General features: G+C 46.7%; 1 protein-coding gene across 1 annotated transcript; it reads right to left on the bottom strand.

Annotated features, from left to right (window-relative positions):
- Positions 1-1,553: 1,553 nt before the first annotated feature.
- On the bottom strand, positions 1,554-4,884 carry LOC133341263 (somatostatin receptor type 1-like). The gene has a single exon (XM_061549759.1). It carries the CDS (start codon positions 4,334-4,336, stop codon positions 3,230-3,232), a length of 1,107 nt encoding a protein of 368 aa, XP_061405743.1. The 5' UTR covers positions 4,337-4,884; the 3' UTR covers positions 1,554-3,229.
- Positions 4,885-16,913: the final 12,029 nt, after the last annotated feature.

Here is a 16,913-nt window from a genome sequence, read left to right on the forward strand (position 1 = left end):
GTCACTAGTGTTCGTCGTGCAGACCAATGCCACAATGCCATTTCGCAAGTGGATATTGTCTAACAATGTCCTTTGTTGCGTGTCTCTGCACGAAACCCAACGGGTAATTTAAATTCATACCGGTTGATAGGGCTTCCGATGAATCACGGACGTCTTAGCAGAGCATGCTACACGCACAAGCTTTGGTTTCTTGCGTTTGGCACCCGAAGGAAATTAAGACTCGCGGGAAAAAAGTTAACCGATACACAATTTTTATTATCGAGTGCACTCCTGCAACACAATTCACCGACAGATACATTTATTTGCAAGTGAAATTTGGTCATTTCAGACATTCCCATGTACACCTAAACAATATCGTCAAGGCGTTTGAACCGAGTTATACAGCTAGGAGAGATATTTGCTGTACCATACTGCCATGTCAGCCAGTAGAGACTGTAGTTTTGTGTCAGGCAGTAACGTTGTGTTTCGGATGAAGGCAACGTCGTCCCAACCTATGAACACAGCGGTGACATTTCATTCCTTTCTTACATTCACTGGATACGAAATGATCATGATGATGATAGCCAGTGCCTACATAGTAGGAAATCAAACTGCCCGTGTGCAGCCTCTGCCACAACAATGCCGCACCAGCACACATTGTGACATTGTCTAGTGGCGGCTTGAGACTAACACGGGGCATTTTAAAATGATAGATATTTCGTAAGCGGCTTAATCAGGGGCGGTTGTATCTTAGCTCAAACATCTTGACTCAAACCTCTTCACACACACACGTGAATGTGAATACAGGGCGCGAGCTTTTGACCGTGCTATAACATAATAGTGAGAAGCAATGTGTGTCTTCACAACGAAGATTTTGATACGGTTGTGAGCGCTAATGATTTTCTACTTGAATTAGTAAATCTTAAAGCGTCACACAGCATTATGACCTTAACAGGTCACGACATCCCTGCAATGTCGCTTCAAGCACCTCCAACAACCACGGAATGAACAGCACTGTACTGTGTCCTCAACGTGGTCATCCTTTCGGGCTTTCATCATTTTCCTCTCGGAGTTGCATCGTTAACATTTAAATGGCCACTGGGTCACGTGACCGTGCCGTTCGTGTTTTACACGCAATACAATTTACCCGCATGTTAAGAAGTACAGCAGTGCTCGAGACAACGGTCAAGTTTTGTAGCCCGGAAGTTCCGACTGCATCCAATGTAACGGTGTGTGTCTTGATAATTGTTTTTTTTACCCTTTTATCTGGCAGCAAAACTGACACCTTTTTCGATTTAAAGCTTTCGTGACTGCAGGGATCCATCTTCTTGGTTCTTTCGGTAAAGTCACGTAGAAGGGAAGCAATAAAATAATAAAAATAAAACATAATAAAATAAAATAATTCTCACGACGTTTCGGCCACAACGCAAGCAGCCGTCCTCAGGACGTGAGAATTATTTTATTTTATTATGTTTTATTTTTATTATTTTATTGCTTCCCTTTTACGTGACTTTACCGAAAGAACCAAGAAGATGACACCTTTTTTACAAGGAGTCATTTTTGCATTGACCACAATACCTGCGGTCGGAATGCAAATAAAAAAACACAACTCTGATAATGTATGCACTGTCCTTGAAATTGATTGGTCCACACCCGAGACAGCTTTTCTTTGAGCCTCGTCTCACACGGTGTTGGACCAGATGACGCCAAAAGGCGCACAACTCAAAGACAATGCACCATCAGAGTATGAGAGCTCGGGGTAAGCATTTACACCATTGGAACCTCCTTTGCATTCCGACCGCAGGTATTGTGGTCAATGCAAACATAACTCCTTGTAAAAAAGGTGTCAGTTTTGTTGCCAGATGAAAGGGTAAAAAGCAATTATCATATTTTTCTACTGGCAAAAGAGGTTCCAATGGTGGTGTGTGTCTTGAGTGGTTTGCATCTTGAATTTGTATCAGTCCTGTGAATTAGTACGCTGCAATGTAAAAAAAAACATCGAGGTACTAAAACAGATGAAACCCACAACAACAACAACACAAATTAAACCCGAGTCATTTATAACTGGCCCAGCATATCAGTTGACATCAGCGTTTATGAACAAATCCCAGTATGCAATTGACGGGGCTGGGGAGAAAACAACTGTCAGCTGTTCTACACACAACCTCAACGCGGAATTATGTGAACCGAATGCCGTATTTTTCCTTGAACCGAAACGTTGCATTGTTGTACCTTACTGAACATTGACCAATGTGCACATTACCTGGGACACTTTAATGACGCAAAAAAAGAAACCCACGTTTCTTTTGTGCTCGTAGCGATGTCAGTCTGTGAATTAGGCTACAGTCGTGAACCAGAGTCTGCCCACACTCATTTAGCAACATTGTCCACAGTCGTACCGTCTAGTCGTAGTCGCCTTATTAGAATTAGAATGTACGTGCGGTGACAGACGTAAATCATACGCGTTTATACAGATTGCGAGTAAAAAATGGCTCACGCTTTGGCGATGCGCGTCACAATCCACACGGACCGGCGATGTTCACAGCTCGTTCAGCGTAGCCAACATCTCACACTGTGACAATAATTCATGGGGCAAGCGACGAACCCCAAGGGGGGCGGCCAACGTGAAACGGACGGCGTGGTTTTGACGGAGTATTGCATCGCCACGAGACGTCTCGCCGTCGAGTCAAACCGAAGCGGAACTCGCGTCGTCTGCACGACGCGTAGCGGCATTTCAAACTCGACTGCCCTGTGGTTGAATCTGACAAATTCGTCAACTCATAGTTTATTAAAGCAAAACAACAACAACAGAAACCCTCGAATATATCCCACATGCGAACATGAGCAGTGGTTTAGATACATAATTAATAAATACGTCAATAAATACGGGAACGACACGCCGATGTGTAAGCATGTAAACGACACGTTGATACAACGGTAGCAGCAATCACGTCATTGTTAGTACCGTATCCGCCGGATTATAAGACGCACGATTCTGCCCCCCCCCCCTCTCCCCCGCTGTGTTTTAAAGCGAAATGTGTGGGGTGGTGTGGGGGGAGGGGTGCGTCTTACAATCCGGTAGATATGTGTGTGTGTGTAACCAGATTTGTATAACTTCATTGACACCGGGCACAACTTTTGGTGGCGGGGTGGGAGGAGGTAGGGGGGGGGGTTGGGTGGTGCGTCTTACTTTCCGGCAGCGTCTTACAACGCGGAGAACAGGGCGGTGTGCGAGGCAGCGCGACTCCTCTTAGAGGGTGGTGGTGCGCGACACGCCACCGCACGTGCCGTTACGGTAGACGCTGCCCGCGGTGGCGTTGTTCGGCCGAAAGTTGTTGAGCTGGTTGCTGCGACTCTGCGCGGCGAACGCGCGACTCTTCAGCGCCGACGCGTAATAGTCGACGGGCTCCTCGAGACCCCCGTCTATCCAGCGCAAGCACAGGATCCTCTGAAAGGAGCGCTTAAAGTTGTCCGAGAGGAAGCCGTAGAGGATGGGGTTGGCGCAGCTGTTGGCGTAGCTGAGGATGACGGAGAGCTGCATGACGGTGGGGTGTGGCGACACGCCGAACACGAAGAGCAGGTGGATGGTGTAGAAGGGCATCCAGCAGAGCACGAACACGGCCACCACCATGAGCACCATGCGCGTGATCTTGCGCTCGGAGCGCCGGCGCTGCTGCCAGCCCGCTTTGAGCGCCACCGCTCGCATCTTGAAGATGATGAGCAGGTAGCACACGCAGATGGCCACTACGGGCAGCAGGAAGCCCACGATGAACGTGTAGAGGACGAACGCCACCGACCATGGCAGGTCAGTGTGCGGCCACAGCAGGTTGCAGATGACGCTGTCGGAGCCTTCCTCCCTGCTCGGCTCCGTGTTCGCGAAGATGATGATGGGCAAGATGACGAGCAGCGAGAGGGCCCACACGCACACGTTGGTCATCTTGGCGATGCTCGGCCGCCGGTAGCGCGCCGCCTTGATGGGGTGCACCACGGCGATGTAGCGGTCCACGCTAAGCACCGTGAGGCAGAAGATGCTCGTGAACATGTTGATGCCGTCTACGCTGAGCACGAGGCGGCAGAGCAGCGAGCCGAAGGGCCAGTGGTGCATGGCCGCGGACGTGGCCAGGAAGGGCACGCTGAGCATGAAGAGCTCGTCGGCTATGGCCAGGTTGAGGATGTAGATGTTGGTGGCCGTCTTCATCTTGGCGTAGCGGAATATCACGTAGATGACGAGCGAGTTCCCGAGCAAGCCTACCATGCACACCACCACGTAGATGAAGGGAATGACCACGGTGCTTGCGTCAAACACCTCGAATGCGTCTCCCGACGACGCGGTGGAATTGGGACGTTCGGTCAACATGCTGCTTCCGAGCGGCGGAGCTGAGTCGCCCGCCAGAGTGACGTTGGCCCCATCCAGCGCACGAATCCTCGTGGCCACGGCGTCTGTGACTCGCTCGTGTCGGAGCGCGGCGCGCGGCGCGCGAGAAGAAAACGCGCGTGGAGGGGGAGGGGCTGGAACCCCCGTCGGGTGGTGGCGTGGCCCCCACCCTCGAGCCCGGGTGAATATTGAGAAGAATGGCTCACGTCGCACGGGGTGGATGCGATTGGGTACGAGGTTGCCTAGCAGTGCCGTACATCGACACGCGCGCTCGTTTGCTTGCCAGCGAGAAGTGGCCAGGGGGGGGCATTTGGATAACCACGTTTTTGAAAATTCTTATCTGCGTGAATGAAAACAACCGCGCGTTTTAGATTAATGGGGCTCGCGCAGAGGTGTTTGTTTTATTGGACGAATTGTTCTTTCAATGTGGACATGCATGTTGATGTTCGTTGGACAATCTTCGTTTTCATCATCAGTAACAGCCTTGGTCAATCCACTGTTGGATGAAGACATTTCCCAAAAGCGGATCCTGCGATGGAATAATCCACGTAGCACCTGCACGCACGAGCTGATTTAATCGCTCCATCTCCGTGCAGTGGACGCGTTCCGTCCCTTGGCTGCCACTCCGTTATGATTCTTGAATATCTGCCGTCAAAATTGTATTCTTTACTTCTGCAAATGTATGTAAAATCCTGCGGTATCTCGATGAGCTAAAAATGTTCAATCCTCTGCCTCTACCTATTACAAGCTCGTATATCACAGGAGCTCTTAAGGCGCACAGTGTCGAATCAATTAAATTTAGAAATTGAATAAAACAATCAATACTTTATAGACAAAAGCAGTTATTGGTAAAACATTACACGGTGTGATATAAACATGCTAATTATACACAAATATTGAAATAACCCTATGGTTACAAGTGCAATATCAATAATTAAGGTTATCACGAAGAGACAGGCAAGCTGGGTCAATGGAAATGTAAAAAAATACATCTACCCGATGATAAATGGATAATTTTCCTTAATATTTCATCACACCGATTGTGAGAAAAAACTAAATATGCGTTAACTGTCTGGTCATGAACGCAGAATTATTTATTAAATTGGTAGTTTAAGATAATAACCAATCAAGGGAAGCAATCCCAGTGAAATCTCCCAGAATCAATAATTGCCACTGCTTAGGGGTTCTGTACAACCGTTCTCACCAGAAATGTGAATCTGATTAGTTCGTTTGAGAGGGGATTTGAAAGAGCTGGGAATGTGCCCCCGTAGAAAACGCGACCACGGCATGCGTGTCTTTAAAAGAGAATTATTAATCCACACATACACAAAACATTCGCATGAAATATATCCCTTGATCATCTTCGCAGTGTCCGTTGTAGGGATTGTTTGAACATTCTTCATCATGCTGGCTAGTGATGGGTGGAAGTCGGGGAGGGAGCTAGAACTGGTTAATATATCAAAGGCTGCTTCTTTGACCGGGAATGGAACTCCAGTCGCCAGGTCCATAGAGCGGTCGGCTTGCCACTGCACCACTACTTTACCCTGTGTGTTAATTATGACAGCGGTAAATTGTGTCTCGCTCGAGAGTAATTGGATTAAAGTCCTTGTTTTAAGCAATGAATATCATTATACTGCACGGCAGATGTGTTTGTATTGTTGATTGTTGTAACGTTCTTACTCGCCCCTACGGGACATCAGTGAAAAAGAGCTTCACGGTTCATCGGATTCCTCCGGTGTAAATAAAAAAAATTCTGATTCTGAATCAAATACCGTCTCTGAATGTCTGGAACCGGTAACCGTTTCAAGTGGAATCTTTATAGCAGCCGCTTGGTAAAGTGCCGTCGTCTCGCGGCTTGAAAGGATGAAGGCGGAGCCCTGCGATTGCTCGCTGAGGTCGCTGCTGGCGGAAGAGTCTCCAGGAGAGGGAGCGCCAGAGGCTGTTTTGTCGACTCTTACAGCCGTTGAAAGCGGTGGTGGCGGGGGGGGGGGTACAAAGACAGCGTATCCACAGTTCACCACACCAGTACCAACACAGCCACCCTTCGCCACCGAGTGACGGCGACGCCACCACGGCGCCTGTGCCAGGCCAGGTGCACTTTTAGAACCACGTGAGAGTGTCGAAGGCTCGTCGACGGGAGGTCACGGGGGGACAGAGCCAGCAGGTGCCGTGGGCTGGCTGACTTGAGATGACCGGCCGATGCACCATCAGCTGTGGCCCCTACTTTACCACACCACACTCCCAAGTCCAGCGTGCTCACCGTTACACAGTGTGAAAAGGTAAATAAGTTAAGTTTTTTCATCGACGTTAATACGCGTGCAGGGAAAATGTTAACCGGTTTTGGAACAGGTTTTTCTTTTTCTCATTGGATTGCGGCTAATGCTATGAAGGCTGATTTGACAGCCAGAGTTGCAGCTGCGTTATTTCGACTTGATAATTATTGGAGTGGGTCGGACGTGACGTGGTGAGATAACGAATACGTCTTCAGTATGGCAAGCTTGTAATTGATTTACATCGTTACATCCTGAAGCAGGGCCGTACTTCGGTATCTTTATTTTCCCTCGGGACACCAAACAACAAGGGAGACGTGCCCCATCCATCCACACGCCCAGCATCACCAAAATCTCGCTGCTGGGATGCACTCTCAATGCAAATGACTGTGTTCTACAGGGTTGGTCCAGATGTCTCTTGACACCCGTTTAATTCTCTAAAATGTAAGGGTGTTCTTTTTTATAGTAAAGTTTATTTAAAACAGAAATGAATATGCAAAGGGAACACAAATGGTTGTGGGTCGATACATTTTGGGGATCACCAGACATCTGTAGCACCCTGTGCTGTGTCCATATACGTACCTATCTCACGATGAAAGTTACGCTCATAACCAGCGCTTAATTTCAACCGAAACCGTCCTCAATTCCGAATTATTGTGTGACGCTACTCCCGTCTCGCCTAGCTTTGTCCTCAGCCTGTTCATCGGATTCTATGAATGTAGACTTCAGTGAACAAAGTATTGCCGTGGAGAGGTGTAGACTGTCCTCCAGTGGTAATCCCCACTCGGAGCCAGCAGCGGTTTTTATAAAATGTCAAGTCGAGGAATTGCGCCGTGCCTACGAGCAAACGGCGAGGTGCAATAGCTGCAGCATCGTCCCGACAATGATCCTATCGCACGTGACGAGAGGCAGAGCCACAGTGGGAGCCGCTCGCACGGCTCCATCCTCCAAGTGTCAGAGAGACGCCGGTGGGAGACGGAGAAAATAAACCACACACACGGCGCACACAAAGACAAAGTTCCCCCGTATAGCCTTAACAGACTGTAGGGGAAAGTGCTGTTAGCGAGCCCCTATGACAGCCGGAACGGTACACGAGGGGGTGGGTGGGTAGCACCACGCCCGACCGCCTTTGTCTCCCCAGTGGTGATGTTTACACACCGCACCAGGTACTCATTTCAGGTTGAGTCGACCTAGGGGAGGCCCAGGACCGGTTCAGATAATCGTCACTGGTGTTGGCCGTGAGCGGGAATCGAACCCAGGTCGCCAGGTTCATAGCGCAGCGCGCTCCCCGCTACACTACCGCACACACACACACGGCGCGCACACACACACACACACACGGCGCGCACACACACACACGCACACACGGCACATGCTGTTGTGCCCAGGGCAGCAGTTACTTGAACCCGAGCGAGATAAAGACAAAATGATGAACTAACGAGGCGAGCGAGAAACAGGTTCTAAGAGGCCCTTTTGGATAACTAAACTTCACCTTGAAAGGCAACAACAGCACCGGTTTGCCATCAAGCATTGAGGTTGCAATGAGTGTGTGTGTTTGTGTTTTATCTCGCTGTGGCATATGGGTCGGACAAATGGACATTGGCGAAACAGGAATGTCGAGTAGAAGCTTTGAGAAGGAAGGATGTCGAGGGGCGGGAAATCGATTCGGAGATCGACTGATGATCGTTGTTATCGCCGTCGTAATCATCATCTATCAACATCGTCACCGTCCGTAAAGATTCACCTCATCGTCAGTAAACATTCACTTAATCGTCAGTCGAGATTAATCTCATCGTCAGCAAAGATTCATCTCATGTCAGTAAACATTCAACTCATCGTCAGTGAACATTCACGTTATCGTCAGTAAAGACTCATCTCATCGTCAGTCGAGATTCACATCATCGTGAGTCGAGATTCACCTCATCGTCAGGCCAAGAGGTCGTCAGGATCAATGTTGTTGGTGTGGCTCTGCGTGTCGCCGTCACTTAATTTCTTCTGCCAGATCCCAAAACGGTTGCACAATCACCACCTTCGCCTCCACGGTCTGCTCTTACTGAACCACAACCTCAGCAAATCTGTCTAAGCTCAACAAGATCTGTGTAAGCTCATGAGTTGTGCAAAACCCAGGGGAAATGTAGCCAAACTTAACCGAAACTCCTGTGATGTGTGAACAAGGACAGATGCAAGTCTGCATTTAATGAGTATCTCTTATCTGTGAACTAGAAGAGCCTTTCTTATCTGGTATATATATATAGTGCGTGTCCACATTTTTGCTTGCATCCGTGAACGTATTAACATTAGCCAGGGCCAAGCTGCAGATAACAGGATGAGCCACCAATCATCTTGACATGACGGGTGGACAGAGTGGCACATGAGGGGTGAGCATAACGGGAGACTCACTTGTGTTTCGCAACTGAATATGTGGAGCAATTAAAATAGTTTAACCTTCTACTCTTTTGTATGTATGTATACTGAACCTCTTTCGCGCCCAACGTAGCCAAACGCAAGCCTTTGCTTTGTGGGCTAATGCCCCGAGGCAGGATTATCATTCAGATGGCTGTTTACTGTGAGTGGATGTTGTGCACAGTTTTATACAGCAACCGCCTCTATTCTAATGCTAATCTTTGCGAATCCAGAATGGCAATCCGGTGGGGGTTCCTGCTAAATTAAACCTGGAAACAACCAGACAATCTCCGGGTGCCTTAAGTGGATTAGCCTAAACTTGTAAAACCCATACATACATATTTAACACGAATAAAATATTCCGCTTTCCTGCCATAGCGAAAATAAATAAATAAAACTCGTAACTGCTACTGGGACAAACATCCCAATGCTGAAAGGAATACCTGCAAATTACTCACGTTCAGTTTTCAAGTTTATTTCGTGAAACATGGAAACAATTCAAGAAACAATGACGCAGGATTGTCAGTTGCACGCGTAACGAGTGCTGTGTGTGGAAGGACAACTTTCCGTAGTCATTGGCGGAGAATTCTCGAATTTGTAAAAATGAGGGGAGCCACTGACGCCGGCACACGACGGTCCAACTCTTGCTAAAAACGTCACGGGATCTTTTACGTTCGCTGTGAATAATAAAGGGTATTTTTTTTGGGGGGGGGTGGGTCAGATCGCGTAAATCTAAATGTGTCGTTAACCCGCTACCACCCGACACAGCCTATTAGTAAGGTTTGTCACAGACAAAAAATAAGTATAACCCGTAAAAACAAAGTTTTTCACTATAAATCCTTTATATGCGTGGTGGCTAGAGTCCTCTCGTCCTCTGGCTTGACATGGCTGCCACCTATGGGTCAGATGATTGTCTGCCAGTATTAAGCAATTGGTAATTAAATATTTAATTTGTTTTCCCTAAACAGTGTAAAATTTTGGAACAAAAATTTTCACGAACATTAATTGTCACACACAACGAGTCTGTGTGCAAAATATTAAGCTCGATTGGATTACGGGAAGTGGGTTAAAAAACGACCGAAAGATTTGCACGGCCGTAAGCAAGCAAGCAAGCACGCAAGCACACAAGCAAGCAAGCAAGCGAACTTAATATAAAGGATTTTAAAAAGTGGCAATTCGTGACGACTTGAGCACACCGCTGTGTTGGAGAGTAACCCCACAACATTTACTATTTGAATACCGTGGCGTTCCGCTGGCGATTACCACCAACTTCATCAGATCACGATGTTTCTGAAAGTTGTATTTGATCTGCAATGTACGTTCAACTTCTTTCGCACCCCTACGTAGCCAGCCGTGCTCAGCGGATGTGCGGGACAAGGACGACAAACTATAGGAAAAAAAAGTAGTTCTAAAAGAAGTTAGTTTTCAAACTAGCAGCATCGCCCCACTCCCATCCCTCGTGCGAAACCCTGGCGGGTTCCATAAAAATTGGTCTCGAGATGCGGTGAGGCTGTTTTGGGTAAACAAGCGTGATGATAAACATACGTGCAACATGTTATAGTTAGAGAGAGCAGTCAGTCTATATCCAGCAGTATTTTCCACTACTCGGGTTCCGAAGGGACATACCGTCCCATTACCACAGCCACTGCTCGATACAATTCCCACAGAGGATCGCTGCATGTTACTGTGGGAAGTGCTATAAATCGGAGGCTGGAACAGCATCATTCACAACAACATTCCTACCAAATCACAAACAAGACGTCCACGAACCGGCTTTAAATGTTCATGAAGGGAGCAGTCTCCAGTTTAGATGGCGGTGAGTAATGTTGAGTTGGCAGTGAAGTAACGTCAGTTTGGGTGCCAGTTTGGGTGCCACATTTATGATGTCAGCACATTTCGGTTCCAATTCGCCCCGCGCAGGGCAGCCAATTCCAAGTTCGGGGCGACCCGTGGCGATGCCACCAAAGCGTCATGATGCAATGTTGGAGTCTCCACTTGTGGCCGACCAATCGGGCCCAAATGTATCTGACATGCTAAGTGTGTCGTCATCGTCATCCTCGTCATGATTGATGACACATGCCGCGCCTCCCGTGCAGGACATCTCATCGCGCCGGTACAAAGGTGTATTTGAAACACAAACGCTTAGTTTTTTTCTTCTTGGTTCTTTGGGTAAAGTCACGTAGAATAGAAATAATAAAATGATAAAAATAAAACATAGTAAAATAAGTCTCACGACGTTTCGGCCACAACGCAAGCAGCCGTCCTCAGGCGAAGAACAGGTCTTTCGGGAAGACTCTGTCAGGTCTGTCGAGAAGACTCTGTCGGCTGCTTGCGTTGTGGCCGAAACGTCGTGAGAATTATTTTATTATGTTTTATTTTTATTATTTTATTATTTCCATTTACGTGACTTTACCGAAAGAACCATTAAGATGAATCGAACAGAAGTTCACATAGCTGTGACTGCTCACAGTCAATGTGAAACCAATTCAAGCTTGGCTCCTGTTGCTTAAGAAGACATCTTGCTGCACCAAAGCGCCTCTACAACATTTTATACATTATCCGTCTTTATCAACCCAACAATCTCCGGGTGCCAGAACTGAATTAGCCTAAACTTGTAAAACCCATACATACATATCGAACACGAATACAATATTCTGGTGTTCTGCCATAGCGAAATAAGTCATTAAAAAAAACTTTTTTTAAACACGCTTTAATAAAATGTACCGTACTAGTAATGTAAGAACTCAACGGAAGTGGCCCCGAAGCTTGCCATAACGTAAGAGATCGTGGTGATTTACAGGCAACGTCAGTTGAGCGTGGACAATTAGACCAAAAACCGAAACATAACCTATAAAAAAGAATGTTTAAAAATATATATTTTTTGTGATAGAATATAGTATTGTCATCAGTATGACATACGTATACAAAGTTTGCAGTCGATACCACATTGGGAAGTGGGCTAAACTTGAGTTATAGATTTGAGGATACAACAACGACAACAACAAAAACAACAGACAGAGTGAGTTAAATAAAAGCAAAACACATGTAAGTGGTACTAGCGATTTTTCCATCACGCGGTGTTCTTCAGGAGCACAACTACCGCGCTGTAGGAAGACAGCCTGGAATGAATCAAAGCAACGCTCCTCCCCCAGCTCGTGTGAATGTGTCAGTGCCTATCTATGTTGGCATTGCAGAGCCAGCTGTGAAAATGACATCATAACAGTGGAGGGCCAGTTGTCCACATAGGACAACAACTGTTCATTTCCCACCAAGTGGCACTGATTTGCTTGACCACAAAATGATGCATGGCCGAGTTTGACCGCTGGCCAGAGTTAGAACTCAGAACTTTCCAACTACGAGCCACACGCTCTCGCTGCTGCACTCTGCCACGTGGCTGGGACATGAAGGATTACTGTGCAATAAAAAAATGAGCATACCATAACACTCGTTCCCTAATCCTCAATGTAGCACATCCGCACTCCCACCACATCGAGGGCAACACTTATTAAGAGCATGAGTCTGACAAGCAGAGCCGGCCCAGCCACTAAGCGACCCTTGCAATTGCAAAGGGCCCCGTGGCCAGCAGAGGGCCCCCTAGAGTCACTGCTAGCGAGTGGGTGAAAAAAATCATACATCAAAGGGGCCTCCAACCAAATTTTGCTTAGGACCCCCAAAGGTCTAGGGCCGGTTCTGCTGACAAGCAATGTTTGAGGGTGGGCTATGTGTGTGCAGCACACGTGATGTCCACTGTGTGTGTGTGGTAGGGAAGCGGTAGTGTAGCGGGTAGCGCACTGCGCTACGAACCCAGCTACCCGAGTTCGATTGCCGCTCGCGACTAACATAATAATAATAGTTCAATTTGTAACGCGCGCAAATTTGCAGACGTAGTGGCCGCAAGTCAGAGGCGCGGAGCCAAGCTCAGAGTCGCTCAAAAGCGCGTGATTGTAGAGGTGCGTTTTTAAGTGTCTCTTGAAGGAGGCGATTGAGGTGATGCTGCGAATGTGCAGAGGGATATCGTTCCAGACTGTTGGGGCTGCCACCGACTTTTATCTGAACCCAGTCACGGGCCTCCCCTAAGTCGACTCACCCACAAATGAGTACCTTGTGCCGTGTGTAAACATCGCCAATGGGGAGACAAAGGCAACCGGGCGTGGTGTTGGCCACCCCACCCCCTTGTATGCCATGCCGGCCTTCATAGGTGCTCGCTAACAGCACTTTCTGCAAGAGTCTGTTAAGGCTGTACGGGGGATCTTTGTCTTTTGCGTCACCATTCTGTGCCCCGCTGTAACTCCCTCGTCCAGCTTCCTGCCAGCTCCAAGGTATGGCACTGTTGAATCTGCGTGCTGTGAGCATCTTGTTAACAATTCCCAGAGTGTTGCAGGCAGTGCCAGCCAGTAATTCCCGAGGCGGGTGTGAAGCCGACAGCTCGTGTTTGGCAGGAACTCTCAACGAGAACAGAGCTTCATATTCTTGGTTCTTTCGGTAAAGTCACGTAGAAGGGAAACAATAAAATAATGAAAATATAAAACAATACAATTCTCGCGACTTTTCGATTGCCACACAAGCAATGCTCATCAGAGTTGTCTTACCAGCAACAGCAGCAAGCCAAGAAGGCACCGACCATGAGTGGTGAATCTTGCCCGATGTTTTCCTGAATGCGTATCATGATGCCGATGTATCTATACATTGTCTGATGTTTTCCTGAATGTGTATTATTGTGCCCATGTATCTATACATTTCGGTTGTCGTGACGGAGTGTTTTTTTCACCATAATTTGTCACATTTCACAACATGATGACCATCGCGATGTCAGTTTATATTGTAACCGTTTCACACGTTAAGCATTCTGTGATTCGATGTGCTTCAAGTACCATTGAAAACTGCTTAAAAGTTATTCAACTACATTTCACTCAACATTCATTGCTACTAAACGTATTTCAGACGATTTTAACTCGACAATCTACAGCACTTATCGTGGGCATGCTGTCTCAAAGGGACGATCTCCATACCGGGGATTTGTCTGGAAAACTTTTCCGAAGGACCAATTTAACAGGTATAAGCATGACCTCTCAGCCGTACTCATCATACCTCAAGGCATTCAGCAAGGTCTTGATGCTATTGTAATTCTCTTTGAGGTGCACCGAGTGAGCCAGGGCAAGAGACGGGTACTTGTTACCATTATGGAGCAGCACGGCTTTGAGGCCCCTGGATGAGCTGTCAATGAAGAGGCGCCACTCATTCTGGTTACAGGCGATTCCGATTGCCTAGAACAGACTGGTCACATTGTGGCAGAAGCAGAGCCCATCTTGACGGGTGAAGAAGTTGCAAAAAGGTTGGTGACTCTTCCTCTGATCTGTGACTTGCACATTTTCATCCAACAAGTTCCACTGCTTGAGCCTAGACGTCAAAAGCTCAGCATTGGACTTGGTGCGACCGAGATCTCTAATAAAGTCGTTGAGGTATTTTTGGTTGGGGTAGTATGGGTTTCTCTCCTCAACTCCACCTCTGAAATTGTCATCTGGATCTACGACGTCTTCCTTCGCTCTCTGACTTGCTGCTCTCTTCTAAAGACGGCTGCTTTCTCTCCGGAGGAGTGGGTACGGGGAGCTCATGGCAGTGTGGCACCGGGGCGATGGATGAAGGAAGGTCCGGATACGTGATGGCAGGTGCATTCTTGCCAGTCCGACGTTTGGAAGGGTCCACCATGCAGAAGTAGCAGTTGCTTGAGTGGTCAGTGGGTTCCCACCAAATTCTTGGGATAGCGAACTTCATGCCTCTCTTTTCCCCTCTGTACTATCCTACAAAAATACATTTATTCACCCATGACTAATGTGTAAGAGATTCTCACAAAAAAATGTATATATGATAGATTTTTGAAAATAACATTGAAAATTGTAAAACATTTTAAAATTTAAAACTTTTACAATTTTAAAAATTTTAACAAATTTCATCTTACCTTCCAGAGTTTGTTTTGCATTGCTCGTAGGTGAAATGAGGTGCCCAAGGTTTGTCTTGATCCCCGACAGGCATGCCTAAATATGCCTTGTAGGCCTCACACATCTTAGCAGATGCTTCCACAGAGTACTTTTTCGCTCTTGTCTTGATAAATTGGCCGCAGACATAGAAAAATGCGTCTGCCGGATGCTTGCAGCCTTTTGGTGCCATCTCAGAAAAATGCAGATATGTATCCACTTAGGCAGCTGGAACTAAACTGAACTGGTGGGCTTAAGGCCCGCGTATTTATATAATTATTTATATTACTGGAAAGTTCTAGAATATTCTAGAAGTTACTCCAAGTTTACTCAGCACTGAATCTATCTGGAATGTTCTAGAAAATAGGTAAATTTCTAAAAATCTATGTCCTGGTCACAAAAGCAAAGTTTGTGGAGAATGATAGCCATTTTCTGTACTTTTGAGGAATCAAGCAATGAGGAAATAACACTTACTACCCGGGAACAAACAAAATAAATTGTTACACAATGTTATCAGAGCATGTTTTGTTTGGATGTTCACCACAAGTACGTGTGATTAATGCAGACTTGATTCTTTGCAAAAAAGTTTCTATTTGGTGTTTGAACATCTTAACACTTATTTTACTTGCCAGAAAGGGTAAGACCTATTCTTCTTATTCATACCCACTCCTTTGTTTCGCATTCCTTGCACGCCATCAATTGTTTGTGTATTTGGACCCATCATAGCCCAGTGGTATTGTCAGTCCGTGATTGTAATTTTCACCATCCAAGGGCAACACTGCTTTTCACCTGGCACAATGCGAATGTTGAAAAACCCTTCCACGGCGATTGTAAAGTATTGTGGCTAGGAATATTATTGAGTAATAGACGCAGTACACATGTGTATAGAGCATGATTGTGACTAAGAAGAGCGGTATCGGCCTGTGGAGGTAACTTGAAACAACCTGCATCAATTGTGAGGCACCAATCTTCATGTCATTCAAAAAGCCCAGGCTCACCTGGCATAAGTCTTGCGAGCGAAATTCGTAGATTGTATACCAATCACTTCAGAATTTGTATTACCACATGATGATGATGATAGATAATGATTTGCCGACACTTTGTGTGTCCGCTGGTGGATAAAGGCTTCCTCCACGTTCTGTGTCGGTCATTTGGGGTAATGCATAAAAGTTAAATAGCGAGATTAAAAGTACTCGTTTCTTAGCAACGCATTTAATGGGAGGTTTTTTTACGTCAAAAACTGTGCTTCAAATGCTTTATAAAATGAATGAAATCGTAAATGTTTAATTTGGCATTTTGCTAGATTTACTGCGGTGCTTGCATACATAGGGATGCCCTACTGGGGCCTAGGGGCCAATTGATGAATACAGCCCCGAGGCTTCAGAGGGCTCCCGTGGGGCGAATGTCACCTCCCTAATTACGGCTGGACGGTCTCCTGCACTAATGATCTGATGTACCGCCTGAGTGTTCTCATGGATAATGGGTAATTCCATTCCACGCCTGAGTGTGCACCGCGGGCCTATGAATGTCACGTGGATGAGCAAGTCAAGGGCTTCCGTGTCAGATGCAGTTCCCGTGATTTCATCTAAGTTCACATAATTGAAGAGACTGGCGTGAACAGATAGATTTTCTCCGGTTCACTGTAATTTTCCTTCCAAGCTGTTCACTCCCCATTATTGGTCGACGTCACGCAGTGCTCTGTTCTTCTAAGAGGATGCTCTAATTAAAGTATTGGCGGATGTTCGGCCAATCGCATAAGTGTTTAGCCTAGACGAGTTCGCTTAGACTAATCCTCGATCATAAAAAATGTTAGTTCTACTTTCCGTATCCATAATTTATGTTTTCAGAACACGAGATAGGGTGTGCAGTCATCAATGGTGATGTGAAGTTGCCAATGATCAGAATCCAATATTC

Source organism: Lethenteron reissneri, chromosome 11 (assembly GCF_015708825.2).
Source record: "Lethenteron reissneri isolate LAM-NWPU_2019-01 chromosome 11, ASM1570882v1, whole genome shotgun sequence".
Lineage (NCBI taxonomy): Eukaryota > Metazoa > Chordata > Hyperoartia > Petromyzontiformes > Petromyzontidae > Lethenteron > Lethenteron reissneri.

Coding starts and splice junctions, on each gene's coding strand:
- LOC133341263 (XM_061549759.1), bottom strand. CDS start 4,336: ATGTTGACCGAACGTCCCAATTCCACCGCGTCGTCGGGAGACGCATTC.